General features: G+C 41.3%; 1 protein-coding gene across 3 annotated transcripts in view; it reads right to left on the bottom strand.

Moving 5' to 3' along the window:
- EXOC4 (exocyst complex component 4) overlaps positions 1-26,369 on the bottom strand; it is a 628,131-nt gene that overhangs the window by 391,726 nt on the left and 210,036 nt on the right. Inside the window, exon 10 of one of the 3 annotated variants that reach the window (XM_038752203.1) lies at positions 12,712-12,929. The exons of the other annotated variants lie outside the window; for them this stretch is intronic. Coding sequence (XP_038608131.1) covers positions 12,898-12,929 — 32 coding nt within the window. The 3' untranslated portion in view covers positions 12,712-12,897. Of the gene's footprint in view, positions 1-12,711; positions 12,930-26,369 lie in introns of those variants that run through there. 3 annotated transcript variants of the gene reach the window in all.

Here is a 26,369-nt window from a genome sequence, read left to right as displayed (position 1 = left end):
AACAGAGTCCCAATATGCCATACGAGACCCATAATGCTGTACATTAGTTGTATCATGAAAAACTACAACGATGATGTTTTCAGCACTCTTCTCTATTTGTTGCCTGGCACAAAACAAGACCATCACAGCCTTGCATCTGAGGCTAATTACGATTTGCTGTCTCTTACCACATTTGAGAGAACACCTATGAGTGAGAATAATGGTTCAAACTACACAAAGAAATCCAGTGGCAGTACAGTAATCACTGAAGCAAAACAATCGAATGAAACTGACAATTCTGGGAATCACAGGGACATTTTTCGGCATGTTATGAAGAAGGTTTGCACTGAGGAATTTGCTTTATTTCAGTCTGCTTTGCAACTGTAAAACACCAACAGATTACAGAGAAAAAACCTCAGGGGATGGTAGGCTCATATACGATCCTCTGGGGCTGTAAAAAGGTTCCAAAATACAATGCGTCTCTGAAATTCTATGACTTCACAAAAGACCTTTTCCTTGTGGCAGTCCATATAGCTGGGAGGAGAAAGGAAGGAAAGCAGCAAGCTGTCAACTGCTAGGGGTGGGGGCTGCGAGACACATCCCTTCTCCCTTACCCCCGCACTCCAAGGCAGCCCTCCTGCACATAATCCCAGCACCAAAAGGACAAATTAACACTTGTCAAATTTGAGATTCAGTGGCACCTAAACTCCAGTTCTTGAAAGGGGCTCAGCTGGGACCAGAGCTCCACCTGTCTCTTTCAAGATCTTGGAAGGATTCAGCAAAACCTCATTCCCCACTCCTCTAAATCACTCCGTTGTTCTACTTTCTGGAACTGCTCCATAACTCCATATTTTCCAAGGGAACAAGGCTGGTTGACCTAGGCTCTTTGGGACTGAACTAACATTTACAGCCACAGAAGTTGAGTAATCTCCTTGACCCCTAATTGTAAAAAACATAACTGACAATAGCCTTCCCAGAATGAGAGCAGTATTAAAGAACCCCACCCAATCACATCTTGTGCCTATCTTCCACATTCACTTTCTTTACTCCCCGGTATTGGAAATGGCTACAAATTGAATACCTGTTAAAGAGTAGAAAATTATTTTGTTTATCTTTTTGTTGAGTCAGTCTGGAGACCATTAAAATCCCCATTTTAACAAACAGCAATTGTTTGAGGCATTCAAGGGCACTCACCCAAGGTGGCCAGAGTTTTTTTTTCCTGATCTCGACCAAATTTGCTGTCCTAGGTTAGGGTCCACCATCGCCATAATGTCTCTAGTAATGCATCTCTATCCTAATTTGCTTAATCTCTTGGCCATATCCAGGAATGATTTGAAAGAGGGGGGAAAAGATGCAATAGGTTGGCTATTTCTCAAGCCTTCAAACCAAAAAATCATGACAAATTATTTCCCCAAACCACTGACTGATTTTCTTTAAGTAAATTAGTCCAGTGGCCTGTTAATTAACTTTCCTCAAATTTCTCAACTTAAAATTGTCCCAAGATGTATTATTTCCTTGAAAACAAAACATGCAGTGATCCTAGCTCCTCTAATAACATGTCAGTATTGAGGTTAACAGGTCACAAAAACTCACTCATGATGCCCTGCAAAAATTCACTGAGAGCAGGAACATGATCAAACATTGCCCGGCGAGGCTGTGAGTGGTTCATCTTTAAAAAGAAGTGAAAACATAAACACGATGTGTTTGGCACATACTGCTCCTTCTGGTGGGATTTCAGACTTTAAATTCTGTTCTGCTTGTTTCCTTTTTTGTTGGACCATTTTTTTTTTGATGGCATTTATTAAGCACTTACTATGCGCAAAGCACAATTTAAAATTTTTATTTAATTTAAATTTATTTAATTTAAATATGAATGGTGTTTTTTCCATCATTTAGTCCATATTCCAGTTAAAATAGCCCTTAGTTTAATACCCTGACAGAAAATCACAGCAGGCTACACTCCATACTTATTCATGCCCTCGGCCTCACAAGCTTCAATTTTAAGTCCTGGCAAATTGAATGGTAGTAGACTACCAGGTTTTAATGGAAAGAGGCATCAGGACACATAGAAAAAAACATTAGGTAGCTCTACCCCTTCAAGATTAATATGCTCTTGCAACCTTAAAGTCCCTGCTCTTAGGAATAAAGAAGTAAATATGTTAGAGGAGAGAAGGAGGTAAAGGGAGATACAAAATCATAAGGAAGCTACTGCTACTTAATGGATAATATGGTCAATTTTTTCCTAGAAATAGCAAATCCACATTTTCTCTTCCACCTATCAAAGTCTTTCTGAGAACAGTGGTCCATAATTTGTTATGCACTTGGCCTTATTTTTCTTCATTAGTTGCCTATAACATGCAAACTTAATTGGTCTTCCCCAAATCTCCACACATTGGGAGCTTTTTATTGATTTGCAAGAGAACAGATGGACAGAGAAATGACAGGCTCAAGTTGAAACTATTAAGCCTGCAAAGGAATACTCAGGAAAAAAAAATATCTGAAGGGACAGCAAATTAGATTTTGGCTAACTCCAGGTTTGTGGAGGCTTTTTTCAAATCTTGTTTAATAAAGATACACTGTTCCAATTTAATCCAATTCTACTTACATCCCTACAGTCACTCAAATAACAGAACAGTGGCATTTCCACATCCTTGTACACTTCCTGAATGTTTTATCACATTGGCAGCTGTTTGGTCCATTTATCCAGGAGCAAAAGCCATGGTCTTTAATAGAAAGGTGGTAATTAAGGTTATTCCAATGCAGCCCAATAAAATCAATGGAAGCCAGGCTTTAGAAAGAGTATGCAGAACCACTGAAATAACAGACTACCTGCTTGAACACTGAACTACAGAAGTGATTTTAAGACAGAATCTCAGAATCCTCTGGGTGGAAGGTGACCCTTGAAAGTTCATCTTACCCATCCTCCCTTTTGCAAGTACGTTTATTCCTAAACCGCTCCAGAAAGAGGGGCACATGATCTTACAGATTCTTAGAGAAGGGGACACCAATCCCCCCGAGTCTCCACTGTGTGACAAATTGTTGAATTAAATCTACCTTGCTTCAAGATAAGCTTGTTTCTTACAAGGGAAAGAGCCAAAAGCTGGTCAGCACCCTCCGTATAACCCTTCTTATACTTGAATCACTCTTTTTCAGATAACTATTATCCCGGATGGTAGAAAACACATGTGAGGAAATGTAATGAGAAGGATGTTCATTTCAGAGATCCTTATACAAGAACTACCAGAGACAGGTAACTGGAGGAGAGTAATCACCAAGGAATGAGTTTCTGACATTAAACTTTTATGGCCTTCAATTGTGCTTGAGTATTATCAAAACGCGACAGGAAAAAAAAAACCCAAAACAAAACAAAAAACCCTCTCAAGAATCCACTCAGAGAAACGCTGATAAATCTAATCCAGTTTCTGAGAAATCACCTTCCCTTTACATTTCAGAGGCCACACCTTCTAATCTTTTTTTTGTATGATACTTGCTCATCAAACCTCAGCCACAAGTATAATAATAATAATGTTGGTATTTGTTAAGCGCTTACTATGTGCCAAGCACTGTTCTAAGCGCTGGGGGGTTACAAGGTACATGAAAGAGTTTCATCTTATCATAAAAGAAAGGTCTACTAGTCAAAATTTCTTTTGCTTGGCCTTGGGTCAAAAGCCGTGTGTTGTTTTACACTGCATTTGCTGGAACTTCCCTATCAATGTAAGATCAACAACGTAAATCCCCATCTATCATAGGTAGCTTTGTAACGTGGTTCAGAAAGCAACAGAGAACGATGAGACTTTTTTTCATCCTAGAGGAGGGGAAGAGGAGCTGCTTTCTTTTCTGGTTCTTCTAGGCTGAGTGTTAACTCATCTTCTAGACTGCAAACTCATTAAGGGCAGGGACATATCTGCTAATTCTGTTGCACAGTTCTCTCCCAAGCACTTGGTACAGTGCTCTGTACAAGTGCTCAATAAATACCACTGATTGATCGATTTTTGTCTAGACGCCACGTAGTGCGCTGTCATGTACAGTTCAAACCTTCCCCGATTTGTTCATTCCTGGACCTGCCTGAGGATTTTAGTGACATCCCACCTTTCTGTCCAATCAATCAATCGTATTTATTGAGTGCTTACTGTGTGCAGGCAACGTCCATTACCTCAAACAGTCCCCTGTACTCGTGCCCCAATCATTACACCCGAAAATCTCCCCTGGAGAAGAGGGTAGGTGGAAAACAAACTGCGGCCGAAGATTTCGGCCACCAAGTTTGGGCCATATTAGGACACCACAGCAGCACCATGCCACCCACCAGGAATCGTAGCCAGAGGGGGTAGTGGGATCCTCCAAAGCCAGTCCCAAAATCTGGCTTCCCCTTTAAAATGAAATGTCCTGGAGAAGGGCCCATGTCTTCTCTACTTTCAGTAATTATACTCCAAGATATGCATTTTTTTGAGGATTAAAACCCTGTTCCTATAATGACTTTCCTCCCAATAGGTTACAGACTGTGGAATCTAATGTGGTACCAAGGCTAATACATACTTCCCTCCTCTTTTCATTAATTGCCACTGCTGTAAAAAGCAGAATTACTGCATTTGTTTTAATTTTATGTGAGCACATATTAATAACCATTGCATGGTACATTTGGTCAGTGAAAGTAGGCCAAGATACAATGCCCGTCTCTGGATGTTTCTTTCCATCCAATATTAACATTACAGCCACACAGTAAGCAGTTTACTATCCCAAGTTCACCCATTTCTCCCATAACATGGAGCTCGCAGCATCCGACTCTGAATACACGTGCGCAAAACCTTTCAACTGAAACCGCGGCATACTATACCCAAATGACCTCTTGCTGGGTAAACATTCCTTATTTCCCCTAACAAAGTGCATATTGAAAATACCCATGATGGCAGAGCTAAGAGAATGTTTCCTCCTTTCAATCCATCAACGGTACTTATTAAAACTTTCTGTGCGCAGAGCACTGCACTAAGTGCTTGGAAATGTAAAATGCAGAGTTGGTAGTCACAACCCCTGCCCACAAGGAGTTTGCAGTCTAGAAGAAAGAAATTAAAATAAATTATGGATAGTAGAAATGGTGGAGGATAAGGCTATTTTCTTCTCTAGAACATAAATTCACTACAGATACTGATATTTGAGCTACATTTTACAAAGGAAAAACAACAAAAACTATGGCTAACATTTCCCTTTGGGAAGCATTTTCACTGGCATATTTTGGCTTTGATCAAGAAGTCAAGAGCTGTTGAATTAACAAACATATGGTAGAGGTCAGGAGCTCTGAGTAATGGGGAAATGCTTATGATACCAATTCCCTATGCTTTTTTTTAAAAAAAAAAGTATAATGATGAATGAATTGTTGCTCTGGGCAGGTGGCAACAGGAGGACTTTCTCTAATATTCAGGATTCAGAGCCCCCCAAAATCTTTCTGCTGCATACCTCCATCTTCCCACATTGACACTTCCTGGATAATAGAATGAACACAAAGACTACTTCTATGCTAAATAAAGTACTTTTCCTTTTTTTAAAGCTCACTAAAATTGAAGTGAACTAACTTGGGGTCAAAATAAATACTCAAATCAGATTAAAACAGACCCTGAATATAATCAATGAAATTCATTCACGTCAGAGTCCAGACCCAGCCTTTATTGTCTTGGATTTCTTTCATTGTTATCATAATCACATGTTTTTACATGACAACGTGGGAGGGAGTTATATGCACAATATATGCAATGTTAATCATGAAATTACAGTGGTTGCTTTTTCACCCCTGAATTTTCATTGGAATAAATCCAGTCACAAGTACTGTGGCTCACCACGATGCCATAGACCGATGGATCTATGATTTGTAGGGGCAGGGTGGGAAGAGAAACAACCGAAGAACTGGGAATCCCTAGGAAGTGGAAAAGTTCCAATTAGATCATTCTGTCCCCAATACAAAATGACTTATTCTGTGACTTCTCCCCCTCTAGACTGCAAATTCCTTGTGAGCAGACTGCAAATTCCTTGTGAGCAGGGAACGTGTCTACCAACTCTGTTTACTGCACTCTCCCAAGGGCTCAGTACACTGCTCTGCCCATAGCACATGCTCAATACATACAACTGACTGACTGAATTCAGGGCTCCCTTTCCATTTTTAAACTTGGTTGAAATTGAGACCAGGATCAGAGGTTAAATACCGGAAAAAATAATATTATAATAAGGATGGTATTTGCTAAGCGCTTACTATGTGCCAAGCACTGTTCTAGTTATGAGCCTTCCTTTCATATGTCAGATGGGAAAAAATATTATTCTGTATATTAACAAGAAATGAGACTGTCCATTCAAATTCTTATTTTGTAGTTCTATCAACCACAGAAATGTGTTAGCCACTACTATCGATAACTCCAGATTCAGTGTTTTTGAGGACAGTGAGCGGAAAAAATCCTGGTCTGAGAGTTGAGAAATATGGATGTGACTGTCAGAAAGCTCTGAGATACTAGATAAGTCACTGTTCTTTAGGGTCTTGATTTGCCCGTCTGTAACATGGGAATAACAACTCCTCTTGGCCTTCTCGAGGGCTATGTACAATTTTTAAAAAACGTGAAGTGATTTGCATGAATAAAAAGAGTGCTAGACAAATTCGAGGTGTCGTTATCTACGTGGCCATCTGTTCTCCTAAAATATCCCCTAAGAGATCAAACCATTGAACTCTGTTCTTACACACCCCTAGAGATTTATTTTCTAATGCCGTACTTTACACAAATTCATTCTTGAGGCAGCAAGATGTGAACCAGTTGAGAGACATTGTTTAGGTGAAAGTGATCAGCCTATTAGTTTTCTCTGAAAGCTTAACCCAAGATGGAGTTTACTGAATTGCTATTTCAGATTACAGGTTTTGCAGGGAGAGAGACTGGAAGGCTGTCCAAGGTAAACTTAAGAAATAGGGTTGGAAAAGTGGGCCAAGATACCTCCTTTTGAAGGAAGAATTAACTTTAGATATGTATAGAAATCCCATTTAGGATAAAAATCAGAGACAGAAAACCACCAGAAGGGACTATTTGTACTGAAATACAAGCCATTAACTTGAGCCAAGCTAACAGCAAATGACTGCAGTGGCAACTGCTGGCTGTAGATAATTAGTTTAGAACCTATTTTAACATGAATATTTTATCATGCAGCACAAAACTCGTTATGAAGAAGAATTAGAGAGCCAGAACGTCTGGAAATACCGGAGAGGTGATCTGTCAGGTCCCAATAAAGAGTCTTCCGGAAGAAAGCAAGTTTTAGTGATTCGGTGAGACTGGATTTCATTAAAGCTACAACAATCCATTAAGAACATATCTGGTGGCAAGTAAAAGGGAACAGGTACCAGACTGTACTTTAACATCTTAACTATGGGCAATACCTGACAGAAACAATGGAGTTGGGTTAAGACACTTCAGTCACTTTCATTTTCTCTCAGACGCAGGATTCATTTCTCTCCTGAACAATCTGAAATGTCAGGTCAATTCTGCACATATAAACATAATTACCATATGTACTCTACTAAGAAATGTGGTAATTTTCAGCATTTTAACACTTATTAAGTTATACCCTCTCTTCAGGGCATAACAGGACTTTTAATGTGCTCTAACCAAAATTGTTGCTTTAAAATATTCATAATTTTGTGACTGGTGACATTGCAAGTGCCCAAATGTTCAGGAGGGGAAATGCATGATTAGAAACTTGGGTTGTTTAGCATGAATTTAGACAGAAAAATTACTGCCCTGGATTCAGAGTAAGTGGAAGGGGAAAATAAAACAAAGAACAAAGTGGCAGACCAACACCGATGATGACGCATGACAAACATAAAGCCTTTTTTTTTCCCCGGCTCACTCTCCCTTCTGTATAACCTACGCACCTCAATCTATGACTTTTGGACACTTGATACTTTCCCCACTCCCAACCCCACAGCACTTATGTACGTACCTTTAAATTATATATCATAAATTATTACTTATTCATATTCATGCCCGTCTTCCCCTCTAAACTGTAAGCTTGGTATGGGCAGGAAATGTATCTGCTCATTCTATTGTAGTGTATTCTCCCATGAGCTTAGTGCTCCACACGTAGTAAGAGCTCGTCCCCTTGTCCCCCTCTCCATCCCCCCCATCTTACCTCCTTCCCTACCCCACAGCACCTGTATATATGTATATATGTTTGTACATATTTATCCTGTATATATGTATATATGTTTGTACATATTTATTACTCTATTTATTTATGTATTTATTTTACTTGTACATATCTATTCTATTTATTTTATTTTGTTAATATGTTTGGTTTTGTTCTCTGTCTCCCCCTTTTAGACTGTGAGCCCACTGTTGGGTAGGGACTGTCTCTATGTACTTCCAACTTGTACTTCCCAAGCGCTTAGTACAGTGCTCTGCACACAGTAAGCGCTCAATAAATACGATTGATGATGATAAGAGCTCAATAAATAGGACAACTCAGTGTTGCTACAAAAAATGGCAATACCTTATATCTGTCTCTCTAACTTCAACTGGGCTCAAGCAATATCAAGGAAAGTAACGGATTTCAACCGGCTTGACCCCTAAAGACATAAGAGGTTCTCACGCACAACCGATATCACATAAGTGACATCGAGAAGCAGCGTGGCTCAGTGGAAAGAGCCCGGGCTTTGGAGTCAGAGGTCATGGGTTCGAATCCCGACTCCGCCACATGTCTGCTGCGTGACCTTGGGCAAGTCACTTAACTTCTCTGAGCCTCCGTTACCTCATCTGTAAAATGGGGATTAATTAAGACTGTGAACCCCACATGGGACAACCTGATCACTTTGTATCCCCCCCCAGCGCTTAGAACAGTGCTTTGCACATAGTAAGCGCTGAACAAATGCCAACATTTTTATTATTATTATTATAAGTGACGGTACCTAGAGGTTAACCCGGCTTTAATCAGGCAAACAACAATTACACAAACTCTGCTTACAGGTTGGACACTGATGGGCCTCAAAATTGGGCACAGAATGCCATTAAGCATCCCAAAAGGGCTGATGCCATCCAAGCCAGACCTTCAGGATCCATCCTGGTGCCAGGGTCAGCCAGCCAGAGCCTCGGAGCCCTGTGATATGAGATCAGAGACAGAGCCTCAGAGCCCTGCGATGTGAGCCCACGGTTGGGTAGGGACCGTCTCTATATGTTGCCAACTTGTACTTCCCAAGCGCTTAGTACAGTGCTCTGCACACAGTAAGCGCTCAATAAATACGATTGATTGATTGATTGATTGATATGAGATCAGAAAACCAGCAAGGCAGCTCTGGGGACCCCAGTGTGGTCTGCATGCAGTTCCGCAGTGCTGGGGCACAAGAGAGGCTCCCACTGAGTTTTCCACATAGAAGGAAGCGGGAATGAAAACATTTAAGGAAACAACAAACCGTTTGGCTGACGTTCAATGAGGTTCTCTGGCCAAGTGGAATAAAGCTGTGTAACTCTACCTCTGCCAAAGTACTGTAAAAAGCAACCATCTCACCTGTCTGCTTTCAAGTATACTATTTGAAAACAAAACAATGCTTCCACTCTCCAAGGGGAAGGTGAGAGACGTAACCAAGTTCACAATGGCAGCAACCGCCAGGTCTGGGGCTCACACTCTGGACTGCTCCTTTCAAGGAACCCAAGTGATTCCTCAAAAGTGAGGACACCTGGTTCTCCTAATAATAATAGTTACGGTGCTTGTTAAGCGCTTATTATGTGCCAAGCACTGTTCTAAGCACTGCGGTGGATATAGGTTAATCAGGGTGGACACAGTCCCTGTCCCACACAGGGCTCACAGTCTTAATCCCCATTTTACAGATGAGGTAACTGAGTCCCAGAAGTTAAGTGCCTTGCCCAAGGTCACACAGCAAACAAGTGGTGCAGTCGGGATTAAAACCCATAACTTTCTGACTCCCAAGGCCATGCTCTATCCACTATGCCTCTCTGCTTCTCTAAAGGAGGATGGTGGTATTCTTGTAAAGCCCTTCATTAAGGAAAACTGGCACTGTATTAGTTATGGTTATTGTTAGTTATTGTTCTAGACTGTAAGCCCACTCTATATGTTGCAAACTTGTACTTCCTAAGAGTTTAGTACAGTGCTACGCACACAGTAAGCGCTCAATAAATATGATTGAATGAATGGTGGGGTTTTTTTCCCCAGGTATATATGCACACGCCATTTCTTCTGTCACAGCCCCAATGGCAGACAGGGACGTGCCCACTTCCCACCTGAGTATATTCTCTCCCAGCACTCAGCACAGTGCTCTGCATATAGTAAGCACTTAACAAATACTATTACTACTACTACTATGACAGGGACATCCTGCATCCAAACAGGCTCCTGATGTCAGATGGATGATCCCCGATTCTGCGACAACATTTTATCCAGAACACTTAGTGCATGGGCAGAACTGGGTATAATAATTCTGGTGTCTGTTGAGCGCTTAACTCCACTAAGCACTCTACTAAGAGCTGAGGTAGACACCAGAAAATCATGCTGTCCTAAATTGGCTTGGCTGAAATTAGACAGCACTCCAAATACCTGATTAACACCCCTAGGCACCTAAACGGAAAAAGGAGCCAGTCTTAAGAAGACTGATCAATTATTCAGGAAGGCCCAAGAAGAACCGGAAAAATGATCAAGACTATTAAGAGCAATCTATTAAACTAACGTTTCAATGCCACTTCTCCTTGTGAGTGAAGATGAGCAGCAGAAGTAGGTGGTTGCTGACCCCGGCCCTGCCTCAAATTTTGCCCACTGAGACAAGTCTCTGAGTGTCTCTTTAACTTAGCTTCTGCCTTTGTCAAACGTAAAAAATAGCCATTGACTGGCCTCCCTGAGTCTTGGAAGGGAGGGAAGACCTGGAACACAAGATCATACCCCAAACTGTAAATGGATTCCGAGTGCCAACATGGGTAAGCACCAGCATTTTACCTTTCGGAGCAGAAGCCTTTGGGAAGCCCAGTTCGGCAACCTTCACGTGCTTGGGGATTTGACACCGGAGATGGTTCAGATCACATTTTGCCCGAAGGAAATATCACCTTTCTTTGCACTCTACTCCACCTTTAATTACAGTACCTTTCCCTTCCCCGTGTTTAATCACAGTACCTTTCCCTTCCCCGTGTGCCGCCAGGAGCAGCCAGAGCTTGTGTGCAATCATCATCATCATCAATCGTATTTACTGAGCGCTTACTGTGTGCAGAGCACTGTACTAAGCGCTTGGGAAGTACAAATTGGCAACATATAGAGACAGTCCCTACCCAACAGTGGGCTCACAGTCGAAAAGGGGGAGACAGAGAACCAAACCAAACATACTAACAAAATAAAATAAATAGATATGTACAAGTAAAATAAATAAATAGAGTAATAAATATGTACAAACATATATACATATATACAGGTGCCGTGGGGAAGGGAAGGAGGTAAGATGGGGGGGATGGAGAGGGGGACGAGGGGGAGAGGAAGGAAGGGGCTCAATCTGGGAAGGCCTCCTGGAGGAGGTGAGCTCTCAGTAGGGCCTTGAAGGGAGGAAGAGAGCTAGCTTGGTGGATGGGCAGAGGGAGGGCATTCCAGGCCCGGGGGATGATGTGGGCCGGGGGTCTCAGGTGGCATGGCTTTGCTTTGCTTTGCACATAGTGAGCGCTTGACAAATGCTATTATTATTATTATTATTATTATTATTATGTCTTCAATGCCCTCCGAGGCCTCTTCTCTGCAAACCCACATGAGAGTTGGGTTCGTCTCCGTCATCGGTTCTGAGTCATGAGTTCGGATCCGTCAGTGGCTTGAAACTAGCAGCAACTGGAGGTTCTCAGATCAGTGCCCGACTTTATGAGCGAAGACTTAAGGATCGGGGTGAGAGGTGAGTGCTCTGAAGGTTCGGAGATGGGAATGCGACATCTCTTCTCGGGAGAGTCACTTAATTCCCCTATCCTGCAGCTCCCCAATAGAAGGTACAGGTATGGTTTGGAAATCCTCACTTGAAGGGATCACAGAGCTAATCGATTATAAATGGGAAGCACACCATCCTAGCACCACATCGTCCTTCCTGATTTTTCTCTTCCTTTCAAACAGTTCTTGGAAAGGAGATCAAAACATTTCAGATGTGATGTAAAATAATGCTATCTGACACTCAAACCAATAACCCAGCCTCAGGCTTCAGAAAACATAAAAGAATATGAAAAATAATGTTTCAATAACCCATGGTTTCTTCATTGTTTCTCTGTTTTGAAATCACGGTTCCCTAATGACATAAAACAATAGCAAATATCATGCAGTCGGAATGCAACCGGTTTTATTACTTTTTTATTCAATAAAAAATGCCAAACGTCATTCCTAATGCCATTTTTCCTGAACCATGAAGACGTATTTAAATTCATTATTACCATTATTACTCTTAAAGATGTCCAAAATGAACTAACTCCATCTTCTCATGAAAACCCAATAAAAACTAAAATGAATTTTCTTCGCCACTCGGTAACGCAGAGTTGGATGCATTGCTCCCTGCTGTTAATGAGGTGTTAGAAACACTAGTTCGTATATTACTAATGCACTCATTAAATAAATTTGTTTTTTCCTCTGGTAATTACTGTAATAACAGTAACTCACACCAAATTTCATAATTTTAACACAGTCTTCTTATTTTCATTGCCATATTTATTTTGCTTTACCTCTTAGGCAAATTCAAGTGATTGAAAATCAGCTAGATTACAGGTGGTATAAAACCAGAAACACACACCATATGGAGACCCGTATGCTCTGGCACTGTATCAGCAGGCGACAGAATCCTGGAACACAATTTTGGAACACCCTCTGTGTCAATTCCCTGTCCTCCTGCCCTCAGCCATTTGAGTTTAAATCGAAGGCTCTTATATTCTAAGACCAAATGCTGAACGTTCAGCATCCAAATGATCGGGAACAACTTCCCCCTTTCAAAAAAAAAATTAAAAAATCAGCATAGCAACCTGGGACATGGGGTGGTTCAACTAGAAGCAGTGCGACCTCGTGGCCATAACCTTGGACTGGGAGTCCAGAGGACCTGGTTCGAGCCCTGGCTCTGCCACTTTTCTGCTGTGTGACCTCGGGTAAATCACTTAACGTCTCTGGGCCTCAGTGACCTCATCGGCAAAAATGTGGATTAATCCTGTGAGCCCCATGGTAGAGACGTGGACTGTGTCCAACCTGATTAGCTTGGCTGGCACAGAGTAAGAACAAATACCATTAAAAATAAATACGAGAAAATTACACTAGTACAACTGATTCTTGCTAAGTCCACCTCAGTGAATCATAAAATCAAAACTTCTCAATGAAGCAAAAATGGAGTAACAATATTAGTAATAGTGGTTTGTTAACTGCCCACTATACGTGAAACACCAGGTTACACACTGGGGTAGATACGATGTAATTCATTCATTCGATTGTATTTACTGAGCGCTTACTGTGTTTAGATATAATCAGATGAAAGTCCCTGTACAACATGAAGCTCCTAGTCTATGCAGGAGGAAGAACGGGGATTTAATGCCCATTTTCCAAAGGAGAAAACTGAGGCACAGAGAAGTTAAGTGACCGTCCCATGGTCAAACATCAGGCAAGCTGTGGAGTTGGGATTACAACAAAGGTCTTCAGACTCCCGGTTCTGTGCTCTTTTCGGTGGTCACGCTGCTGGGAAGTAGAGGAAATCACATATGAACCGGTTAGTGGTATCTATGCTATCTTGTCTTATGCTCTCGAGTCATCTCTGACCCATAGCTACGCCATGGACACATCATCAATCGTATTTATTGAGCGCTTACTGTGTGCAGAGCACTGTACTAAGTGCTTGTTCTCCCAGAACGCCCCACCTCCATCTGCAATCGTTCTAGTAGTGTATCCACTGAGTTTTCTTGGTAAAAATACAGAGGTGGTTTACCATTGCCTCCTTCCACGCAGTCAACTTGAGTCTCCGCCCTCGACTCTCTCCCATGTCCAGCACAGGTGAATTTTGACTTGTAGCCGATCGCCTTCCACTCACTAGCCACTACCCAAGCTTGGAATGGAATGGATATGCCTCTGCTTGACTCTCCTTCCCACAGTCGAGACTGGTAGAGTACTGGAAACTCTCCCGGTGCAACCCTGAGAGGGATCTGTGCTATAGGATAAGGCAGAGAGACACTTTGGGGGTTTGGGCTTTGCAAACTTCACAGACGTGTTCCCTGTCCATAACAAGCTTACAGTCTAGAGAAGAAAATAAATCCAAACCTTAAGGTATGCTCAAAGGGATAGAAAAGGACCCAAGTATATGAAGCTAAGTTAGGTTTTGGGGTTTTTTTATGATATTTCTTAAGAGCTTCCTACGTGCCAGGCACTGAACTGAGCACTGGGGTAGACACAAGCTCATCAGGTTGGACACGCTCCTTGCCCACACGGGGCTCGTGATTTTAATCCCCACTGTACAGATGAGGTAAATGAGGCACAGAGAAGTGAAATGACTTACCCAAGTTCACAGAGCAGAAAAGAGGTGGAGCCGGAATTAAAACCCAGGTCCTACTGACTCCGAGGGCTGCTCTATATCCACTCAGTGCGCTGCTTCTCATTATGCAACCTGTTGCAACTGAGTTGAAGGTTCTCTGACTAACCCTTTCCCCATTACCACTTAGTACAGTGTTCTGCACACAGTAAGCGCTCAATAAATACGATTGAATGAATGGAAGTTTGAAAAGCGACGTTGGCGTGGGGGTCAGTCGGATGTAGCGCTAACTCAGTCGAGGTGACTTGCCAACATCGGGACTGAGTGCCCCACGGGGAGATTGATCAGTGATACTGATTGCCCACTGTGCAGAAGACTAGTGTATGCTACAGTACATTAGACTCCCCCATCATGGTGAAATTTCTCTTTGGGGAAATGTTGCCAACTTGTACTTCCCAAGCGCTTAGTACAGTGCTCTGCACACAGTAAGCGCTCAATAAATACGATTGATTGATTGATAGACTGATTGAATAAAACAGGACTGACCGAAAGGTCCATTCCTGTTAAATATATGCTCTGTTCCCGTGCTCTGGCCTGCCACAGAGGACATGGAAACTGGCTTTAATACTGCAACTTTGATCCACCAAGAAATTCTTTCAACTCAACAGACTATCAAGCAACACAAAGTCTCTGAAGCAATCATCCAGAAACTGCTCTGGGCTGATAGTTGTGCTCTGGAGGCACATACACCAGAAGACATACAAATGATTATAAACCACTTTGCAAAATCAGTGAAGCAATATGGATGGAAAATGAGCCTGAAGAAAACAAGGTTATAGACCACTTACACAAGGAAAATCCAACACCAAAGTAAGAAATTCCATTGATTGAATGACAGAGATTTGCATTGGCAAAACAGAATGTAATGTTGTCACTAAATGCTGCTATGGAGGTAGTACACTAACTGACAAAGCAGATTTAGAGAAATTGATTCAAGAAACCAGCTAGTTGGATGGGAGCTAATTCCTTTGTATATACTCTCCCAAATTCTTAGTACAGTGCTCTGCACGTAAGTGCTCAATACATACCGTTGATTGATTGACTGAAATTGATGGACAGTTTGGTGACATAGGGACATTGTGTTTTATACCAAACTGGAGGGCTGCTCTGATGGGCCCCTTTCATTCATTAAATCATATTTATTGAGCGCTTACTATGTGCAGAGCACTGTACTAAGTGCTTGGAAAGTACAATTCGGCAACAGAGATAATCCCTGCCACAGTGGGCTCACAGTCTAGAAGGTGGGAGAGACGGACAACAAAAACAAGTATACGGGCATCAATAGCATCAATATAAATAAATAAAACTGGAGACATATATACACATCAGAACAATAGAGGCATTAATATACATAGAATTATAAATATGCATATATCATCATCATCATCAATCATATTTATTGAGCGCTTACTGTGTGCAGAGCACTGTACTAAGCGCTTGGGAAGTACAAATTGGCAACATATAGAGACAGTCCCTACCCAACAGTGGGCTCACAGTCTAAAAGACAGTGGGCTCACAGTCTATATATATACACAAGTACTGTGGGGCTGGTGGGGGGGAGAAAGGAAGCGAGTTGAGGCGATGTGGCGGGGGGGAAGGAGAGCTTTTAGTTCTCTGTATATGACTGAAAGTGGGCTGGAGTGGGCTCTCCCCACTCCAGTCCGTACTTCACCTTCACTCTGCTGCACGGATCAATTATCAACAAAAGAGTTCAGTCCATGTCTCCCCGCTCCTCAAGAACCTCCAATGGCGGCCCATCCACCTCTGCGTAAAACAGAAACCCCTTACCGTTGGCTAGAAAAAGCTCACCCCATCCAACCTCACATTACTGAACTCCTACTAAAACCCTGCCTGCACGCTCCGGTCCAGCTAGTTCACTATGCCCTCATCTCACTTTAGACTGTGAGCCCACTCTTTTAGACTGTGAGCCCACTGTTGGGTAGGGACTGTCTCTATGTGTTGCCAATTTGTACTTCCCAAGCGCTTAGTACAGTGCTCTGCACATAGTAAGCGCTCAATAAATACGATTGATTGATTGATCTCACCTATCCCGCTACAGATGACTCCCTTCCCATGTCCTTCCTCTAGTCTGGAACTCCTCCCTGCACTTTTTGCCTTCCCCCCGCCCCATTTGTGCCAGACCACCACTCTCTAATTCAAAGCATTATTAAGGTCACATTTTGTACATATTTATTATTCTATTTATTTTATTTTGTTAATATGTTTTGTTTTGTTGTCTGTCCCCCGCTTCTAGACTGTGAGCCCGCTGTTGGGTATGGACCGTCTCTAGATGTTGCCAACTTGGACTCTGTATCACCTGATCACCTTGTATCCCCCTCCAGCGCTTAGAACAGTGCTTTGCACATAGTAGGTGCATAACAAATGCCATTATTATTATCATTATTATTATACCAAACAGCGGCTACATGGTGGATTAAAACAGGGCATAGATGCAGGGAGAGCAAAACCAGACAATTTTAAAACATACTGAAATAGGCTCAGCTAACATGCTCTACATTGTGGGAGATGGTTGGGAAAAAAACCACAACTAACCTGCTAGCCAGAAATACAGTAATCTAGAGAGGCCTGAGTACAGACTTTGAGAAAACAGGGAGATTATGAGGCAGATTCTATTACAGCTACATGGGTTGCAAAAAGCAAGCACATTATAGTGCAAAAGATAATCTTTCTATTTACACAGTGCAGAATGGGCATATGCCTTTGCACCCATACACATGCCTCGACATCATCAAAAATATTTACAGAGTGTCTATAATGAGTTTAACACCATATAAGGCACTCAGAAACACATAGGAAAATAGAATAAAAGAGTTCCTGCCCCCATGATCTAATCTAAGCAGTGAGAAAGACAAACAGAGAATCCTAAAACTACTTAACATTTAACAATGAAACAAATTCAGTTTGGCAAAGTTAGTGGGAATAGCATAATGATCCCTTTCTTAAAAAATAATAGCATTTGTTTAAGCACTAAGTGTCCAGCACTGTTCTAAGTGCTGGGGCAAATATAAATTAATCAGGTCAGACACAGTCCCTGTCCCACACTGGGAAGTTCAAAGTCTAAGTAAGAGCCGAACAGATACTGAATCCCCATTTTACACTTGAGGCACCTGAGGCCCCGTAAAGTTAAGTGACTTGCCCAAGGTCACACGGCAGGCAAGAGACAGTCAGGATTAGAAACCAGAATCTCTGAGTCCCAGGTCCATGCTCACTCCGTTATGCCAAGCTGCTTCCCTTCTTTCCTAAACCTGCCAGGAAACAAGGTCCTTGATGTTCTGAAATTTATAAAAACCTCTCTCTTCCTTCACCCACCCTCTACTCCTGTGAGTGCCTTACAGCAATCAATCAATCATATTTATTGAGCGCTTACTGTGTGCAGAGCACTGTACTAAGCGCTTGGGAAGTACAAGTTGGCAACATATAGCGACAGTCCCTACCCAACAGTGGGCTCACAGTCTAGAGGGCCCCTCGTCCCCCTCTCCATCCCCCCGCATCCTACCTCCTTCCCTTCCCCACAGCAGCTGTATATATGTATATATTTTTGTACATATTTATTACTCTATTTATTTATTTATTTTACTTGTACATATCTATTCTATTTATTTTATTTTGTTAGTATGTTTGGTTTGGTTCTCTGTCTCCCCCTTTTAGACTGTGAGCCCACTGTTGGGTAGGGACTGTCTCTATATGTTGCCAATTTGTACTTCCCGAGTGCTTAGTACAGTGCTCTGCACACAGTAAGCGCTCAATAAATACGACTGATGGTGATGATGATGAGAAGGGAGAGATACAGCAGATAAGATGGTGAGGGGAACTTCAGGCCTCAGAATCCCCAAGCAGACAGGCCTCCGTGGCTGGAGATTCAGGCCACTCTCTTCCTTCACACGCCCTCCGCTTTTGGATTAGGCAGGGGTGTCAGCTCCAAGACAGTACGCGCTGTGAGCCGAGGAGAAACGTGGATGGAAGTTCCTTCCGCTGGGCAAACTAACAGCTTGTCTAAAAAACATCTCTTGGCGTGATCTGGTCTACTAGGCATTGACAGACAGTCTATGCCTCCACCCTACCTATATTTACTATGCACTCATCATCTGATTCATTTACTGGTTCTGTTTCATAAAAAGTCAGTCTTTGATTTTGATTTTCCCTAGTTTCGTCCTTCCATAAGCATTTCCCTTCCCAGGAAATGGTGATTCATGATAGGTCCTCTGACTGAGTGCCAATTAACAATGTTCTGCTCTGTGACTAAACAAAAAGGGTAAGAAAATGGAACATGTCACAGTGAGTAATCAGGCTACTTTACAGGCAAAACCTGAGGAGAATCTCGTGATAACCATGACAGCAAAGCTTGAGTGCTTTCTCCTATCTGCGGAACACTGAACGGTTTGTTGAATGTGAATATGGCAACATTTGAACACAAAAAGGATTTTTTTTATGCTTAATAAAGTTCACAAGATTTTTACAACAAAAACATTACTCAACACACACAAATGCCCGGCAACACATTAATGTTTCCTGAAAGATCTGATTTACAAGAAAATTGCTATGGAGAAGGAAATAATTTTCCAATCATTCATGGCTAAAGGAAAGGATGACAACCCTTTGAAAACTTTGAAAACTTCCAAAATGGCAAGAAAAGAACAGTATGGCCCTAATTTCTGTCAATACACCACCTTTTTAATCTGGAAGATCACACTTTTTCTTCTGGGGAAGAAAAATAACTTCAGTCCTTTGACACTCTGACAAAATTCTCAACCAACAGTGTCAACGGGTGGTAACTGTAACAATTATTTGTGTGATGAGGCTATCACACCCCTTTCAGTTTACTTCAAAAATCTAAGAAATGCTGTGGGGTGGATTTCACTTCAACCAAAAACCTACCTGCCTCAGTATAAATGCCAAGTCCACTGGGCCTCAAACAGGTTGATTTTTTTTTTTAATTTGGATTTCAACTCATTGCAAATAATAATAATAATAATGGCATTTGTTAAGTACTTCCAACGTGCGAAGCATTCTTCAAAGTGCTGAATAATGAGTTTATGACACCAGGGATGAGAAGCTCAAACAACTATCTGATGAATTCATTTGCACTTAATAAGAACCCGATAAAACCACAGCACTGACCACATTGGACAGGAAGAGACAGGTGGATATTTTCTAGCTCCGGGGTCTTTTAGGGAGGCCAAAGGCTTTCTTCAGTTGTAGTAACCTTCTTTACTATTCCCTAATACTTGAAATTCATTAAAATACGTGAACTCAAAAATAATAATAATTATGGTATTTGTTACGTGCTTACCGTACGCCACGTACTGTACAAAGTGCTGGAGTAGATACAGAATGATAAACTTCCAGAGGGGCTCACGGTCAAAGTAGGAGGGAGAACAGTAATTGAATCCCCATTTTGTAGATGAGGGAACTGACGCAAGGAGAGATTAAGTGACTTGGCCAAGATCACACTGCAGGTAAGTGGGGAAGGCAGAATTAGAACCCAGGTCCTCTGATTTCCAGGCCTATACTCTTTCCATTAGCCCACGTTGCTTCTCTTGCATTTAGGCTAATCTGGCTCTTCAATGAAGAAATAGGGAAACTATATATTCTCCATACAAGGAAAGTCAAGGAATAAAATATAAAGAAATCCTAATGTAGAGCACACTACAATTTGTCCTTTAAAATTGAATGTCAGTAACATAGGCTCATATATCTTAGTAATGCCCTTTTACCTCAAATCCTTTATAAACTAAACTGCACAAAAATTTCTGCCGACTGTTATTAGGGACTTGATGCCTTGTGGTGGAAGTGCAAAAACTCATTGGCTCATTTTTCTAGATAAGATCCTCTCTTATAATAATAATGATGGCATTTGTTAAGCGCTTACTATGTGCAAAGCACTGTTCTAAGCGCTGGAGGGGGATACAAGGTGATCAGGTTACCCCACGTGGGGCTCACAGTCCTCATCCCCATTTTACAGATGAGGTAGCTGAGGCACAGAGAAGTTAAGTGACTTGCCCAAGGTCACACAGCTGACAATTGACAGAGCCAGGATCTGAACCCATGACCTCGGACTCCCAAGCCTGTGCTCTTTCCACTGAGCCACGCTGCTTCTCCAATGTCAGTAACATAGGCTCATATATCTTAGTAATGCCCTTTTACCTCAAATTGCATAAAAATTTCTGCAGACTGCTATTAGGGACTTAATGCCTTGTGATGAAGGTGTAAAAACTCATTGGCTCATTTTTCTAGATAAGATCCTCCCTTATAGGGCGGAATACACACTTTGTCTAGAAGGCCGGAGGCAAAACCACATAGTGAAAAGCCAAACCTTCTTTATGATGATTTCACAGAATCCTCCCTTTCACACACATCTTATATTCTATGGGGCAAGAGAAAAATTTTAAGAGCCATTTTGCCATTTGCAAGCTTTCAAATAGAGCTGTTCTTTAAATGTCTTGACTTGTAAGCGTTGCAAAGTAAAATGGAGCAAGAAGGACCAGAACAAAAGGTGAAGAGTTATTCTCTAATCACCTAAACTTTATCTCTGTGTTCTTTCATGTAGGCCAAATGCAAAAGCTCTGAAACGGGCTCAATAGGAAGGAGGAAAATTCACAGTTCGAAGATAACAGAACATTTTTCTATATTCTTCAACCCAGCATATCAATATCCTGTTGCTCAGCACCCAGAATACAAAAAGATTGGTGCTTTAATTCCCATTGTTTGGTTAAACCTCACATGCTCCACACAGCCATCAAAAGCATTTGTTATCACATTCCTGGGGATCAAGAACTGAGGAAAGGAAAAAATGGACAGTTGTAAAATTGAAATGATGATAAAAGAAATAGGAAAGCATGTGACACTGTATGGAACCTAATTTAATTTATTACATAAGTCGATAAAAATGCCCTAGATTCCTTGTCCATTGTTGAAAAACGGTGGTGGGGGGGATTGTCCTCAAAATGAAATTATAAAAACTGTAAAGGAAATGTAGGTAAATCACTTCCACAATCTGGAGAACCAAGAGGCTGAAATATATGTATAAGGAAAGGCATTTGATGGCATACATTTGACCAGAAATCAGTTTAGCCATGTGTTAAAATAAGCCCACTCTTCTAGACTGTGAGCCCACTGTTGGGTAGGGACCGTCTCTATATGTTGGCAACTTGTACTTCCCAAGCACTTAGTACAGTGCTCTGCACACAGTAAGTGCTCAATAAATACGATTGAATGAATTAAGGGGATTAAGGAGCAACAAATAAAACACCAAGTGGTAAGGCCTGGCCCGACTGCGGTTACCTGGATTTTTAAAGTGGTTTTAGACTTCAGAATAGAACACAAACCCTGTTATCGTTTCCAAAGTCTCAGCTAAGCATGGCTGTGGCAGAAAGCAGCTTGAACTAGTGTTTTCTATTTCTCTAGGTATTTTGAGAAGTTCAGTTACCTGCTTGGATCATCAAATTGGCTCTGTTCCATGCGGGCAGGCTATATTTAGTTCATATAGATAGTTATTTCACCACCCTCAGAACAATATCCAGGCCTCATTCATTCATTCCAGTATTTATTATGTGCTTACTCTGTGTCAAGCACTGTGCTAAGTCCTGGGGCATATACAATCATATCAGACATTTTCCCTACCTACATACACGGAGCTCACAACCTAGATAAAGGTAATCAGAAAAGACAACAGTTAGTAACGATTGCAAAAACATGACTCCCTTCTCCCATGAAAATATATTCATATTTAACATATAAAATCATTATCTCAGTACATAGCTCCTGGCCTTCACTATTTAAATTCTCCCTAAAAAGGTATAATTTGAAAAATTGTAAGGAATGATATTTCTGGGAGAAAATAGAGATAAGCCTAATTCCATTTACAGATTTACTAAAGAGTGAGGGTCCATTTATCATTTTCAAAATGTCGCCCAGAAATCAGATTAGCTTCTGCAACTCACAGTTTTCCTGTCAGAATACTCGATATATTAGGGAAGTCAATTTTAGAGTTTAAAGTAATAATGAATGTTCCTATGGGGCCGCCCGTGAGAGGATCTCAAAGCAATGGATTGGAACAGATGATACATAAAGGCAGTATTCATTCCCAGCTGCAGGTACATTGTATAGCCTTACGCTGTGCCTGTCAAAATAAAAAAGTTCAGAGTAGAGCAGCAAAAGCAATCAAAAGTCTGGAAAGTACAAGATGCGAAGAAAACAACGTAATCAAGATTATTATTTAGCCCAAAGAAAAGAAGGCTGATGAGGAATTTAATAACAGCTGTCAAATATTTGATGGATTACTATATAGAGGATAATGTTCAGTTTTTCTCCATCTCAAGAAAGGCCACCCCAAAAGGAAATAGATTGTTAGAATAATGGGGGGGGGGGGGGGTGTTGTTGCTTCGGGGTGGGGGTTACTAAACCAAAATTTTGCTTGACAAAATTGTTAAGCCTCTGGAATGAATAGAATGTCCTTCCTTGAAGAGCCCTAATATTATAATAGACTATGCGAGTGGACAGTCAATGCTACCAAGGAATACATTAGTTCAAATCAAAGGCTGACTAAAACGACTTCTGAAAGTATTGCCAGGCTTTTTATTCTTTGGTTCAACAACTAGCTAATTTAAACAGATCCTACAAAACTCCATTCATTCGCTCACATCCTGACTACTTCGAGTAGGTGTTTACTTCTGGATCAAGATGTTGAAACCATCAGACATCTTTTCCTTCTCACTTTCTTAAAAGACCTTGTAACAGTGGCAGAAAATCGTCCTAACAGCCATAAATTACGTCTCAATACCCACACCACAATATCCAACTCAGCCTATGGAGTTTCAAGGACTAATCTAGAAACCCACAACTTACTAATTATGGCCCTCTTTCCTCATATGCCAAATGGCCAAAGGAACAGATTCCACAAGAAATTCATTTGTCCTGAAAACCAAGAAGGAAAGCAATTTTGAAACTTCAGTGAGCTCCACAATTATAAAAAAGAACCAGGAAATGTACACCACCATTTATTGAACAGCCATTGGTATGGAACACTACACTGCATGTTCTGAAGAGCGGTACAGAGAAGTAAAAACACCACCTTTGCCTTCAAGGAATTTGCAACTAGGGGAAACAAAGAGATATAAAATCATATACTGTAAGAAGTTAAGAGGAAAAGAAAATGGACATATTTGATGAAGTAGCATTATTTGGTTCTGCTTCTGCTAATTTTACTTTAAATCTTAGACTATAAGCTCCTTTAAATCAGAGAACATGCCAACTAACTCTTTTATATTGTACTCAACCAAATGCTTAGTACAGTGCTCTGCACACAGTAAGCACTCAATGAATACCACTGTTATTGACTGGTTAATACTTGCAAGGGTTGACCCTGGTGACTTGAAGAGTACAAAGAGTTGTCATCATCATCATCATCGATCGTATTTATTGAGCGCTTACTGTGTGCAGAGCACTGTACTAAGCGCTTGGGAAGTACAAATTGGCAACATATAGAGACAGTCCCTACCCAACAGTGGGCTCACAGTCTAAATGTCATCATGGAAATAGAATTATTTTCAAGAAATGATCAAGTCTGGGGCACTCAGCTAAGGACAAAAAAGTTTATTTCCTTTAACACCTCAGAATCATTTCTGAAGTTCAGACTTGAATTCGGGTCTGGTTCCTTAATTATCATATTTACAGGAGATACCAGAAAGAGCAAATAAAAACAGCCTCTCCAGTTTTTCAAATGTGCTTCATTGTGGTTCTAGATTTACCGATACCCTCCTGTTTATATCGTTAGGCCTGACGTCATGAGATAATACCGCTGGATTTCGGGATTTCTTTGTTTTGACTTTCAATGCTGGCATAGCATGACTCTTGTGTGTGCGGGAGTATAAGATGCATTAATGTAATTCAAAGTTGCTAAGCTAGGCAAAGAAAACAGTTCTGCGTCCTTGATTAAGGTCTGCATTAAGCCATCAGGACCCATCACAAACCTGGCTGATGAGTAGCTATTTGGCCACATACAGAGCAGTGATTTCCATCCACTTTACTAATCAGTAAGTTCAGATTTGCCGCTAATGTGACATTGATGAACGGGAATGTTGCTAATGTGACAGTGATGAACACGAATGACAGTTCACGGTTGATTAAAATTAGCTGACAGTATTCAACCTAGGACGAAACGGATGGACTTTGGAAACAATTGTGGCCAAGTATTTTTTTTCTGAAGCAAAAAGGAAACAAGAAAAAAATATGTTTACTTATCATACACAAATTCAGGCAATTAAGCATCCTGTTCCAAAAAAAAATTAATCTTGCAATGTGACAGAGAGCAAAACTTTTACGGATTCGCTAATCAAGCCCTACACCAAATTAAAAATAGCAGGAAAACATGAATATATCCACAGTACTAAGTTGAACAAAATGTCAGGAGAAAATGGTTTAATTTGACTTTTGAATGATCAGGAAGGCTAGAAACATAAATTGTCTTCAATAAGAACACATCTGAGCCCAGGTCTTGTAAAGTAGAAGTATGTCTTCACTTGAGTAGGTTCACCTAATTAGTCCATTACTATGTTTTTTGTGTTTTTTTTTCCCCACTTGGAGGTCTAGAGCAATTTACCCTCTTCCCAGTCCTCAAAAGGTGGGATCAGGCCAGCCCTGAGATGGCAGGGCAAGGGGATACTGACAGCTGTGGTTTTGGGAAAGGAAAAGTGATTCTAGATTGTGAGCCCGCTGTTGGGTAGGGACCGTCTCTATATATTGCCAACTTGTACTTCCCAAGCGCTTAGTACAGTGCTCTGCACACAGTAAGCGCTCAATAAATACGATTGAATGAATGAATTAGAACCCAGGTCCTTCTGCCTCAAAGGCCCGTGCTCTATCCACTAAGCCTTGCTGCTTCCCCCAGCATAACGTTACTCAATCCTTTTGTAAACGGTCTTCTTTCGCTCAGTTTTCTAGATTATCTAGTATTAAAACCCCCTTTCAAAAATAAATTTGCATCTGAATGATCTCGTTACTTCTGAACGACTCAATCACCGTGTTCCAGGAACAAAATCGTTGTATTGTTCTAACCCTTCTAATCGTCTCCCAAGGTTCAGATGCGGGAGTGGTGAGTTCAGAAATTATGACTGGGAAAGTCATAATGCCTGAAACGTTGAATCCATGGAGCTCAAAGTAGCCAAACGATGCTTTTTTTTCCCCCTAAGTCCAAATGTTTTTCTTTTGGAATGAAGTCAGTAGAGGACTGTTTACTGTTCTACTGCAAGGAGTGGGCGGTTCTTCAGCGCTCAACAAACTTTAATGGGCACGCTGATTTTCATAGGATTGGTCACTATCACAATTTATGGCAGGTTTTTCACGATGATGCTCCTGACTGTGAGACCCTATCCATGGGTGAAAATATGGCTAGAAATCAATCAATCAATCAATCTTATTTATTGAGCGCTTACTGTGTGCAGAGCACTGTACTAAGCGCTTGGGAAGTGCAAGTTGGCAACAAGAGTAAAAAGAGTAATGAAAGATAAGCAGGGTTGCACAGTGGAAGTGGACAGAACATAGGCCTGGTTGTTGGGTAGGTACCATCTCTCTATGTTGCCAACTTGTACTTCCCAAGTGCTTAGTACAGTGCTCTGCACACAGCAAGCGCTCAATAAATACGATTGAATGAATGAGTCAGAAGGACCTGGGTTCTAATTCCATATCGACTTCTTGTCTGCTCTGTAACCTTTGGACAAGGTACTTAATTTCTCTGTGCCTCGGTTACCTCATCTGTAAAGTACGGATTAAAACTGTGACCCCTACGTGGGACATGGACTGTGTCCGACCCAACTGGCTTGTATCTATCACCACGCTTAGTTCAGTG

Source organism: Tachyglossus aculeatus, chromosome 10, assembly GCF_015852505.1.
Source record: "Tachyglossus aculeatus isolate mTacAcu1 chromosome 10, mTacAcu1.pri, whole genome shotgun sequence".
NCBI lineage: Eukaryota > Metazoa > Chordata > Mammalia > Monotremata > Tachyglossidae > Tachyglossus > Tachyglossus aculeatus.
This window is presented reverse-complemented; position numbering and strand designations above follow the sequence as displayed.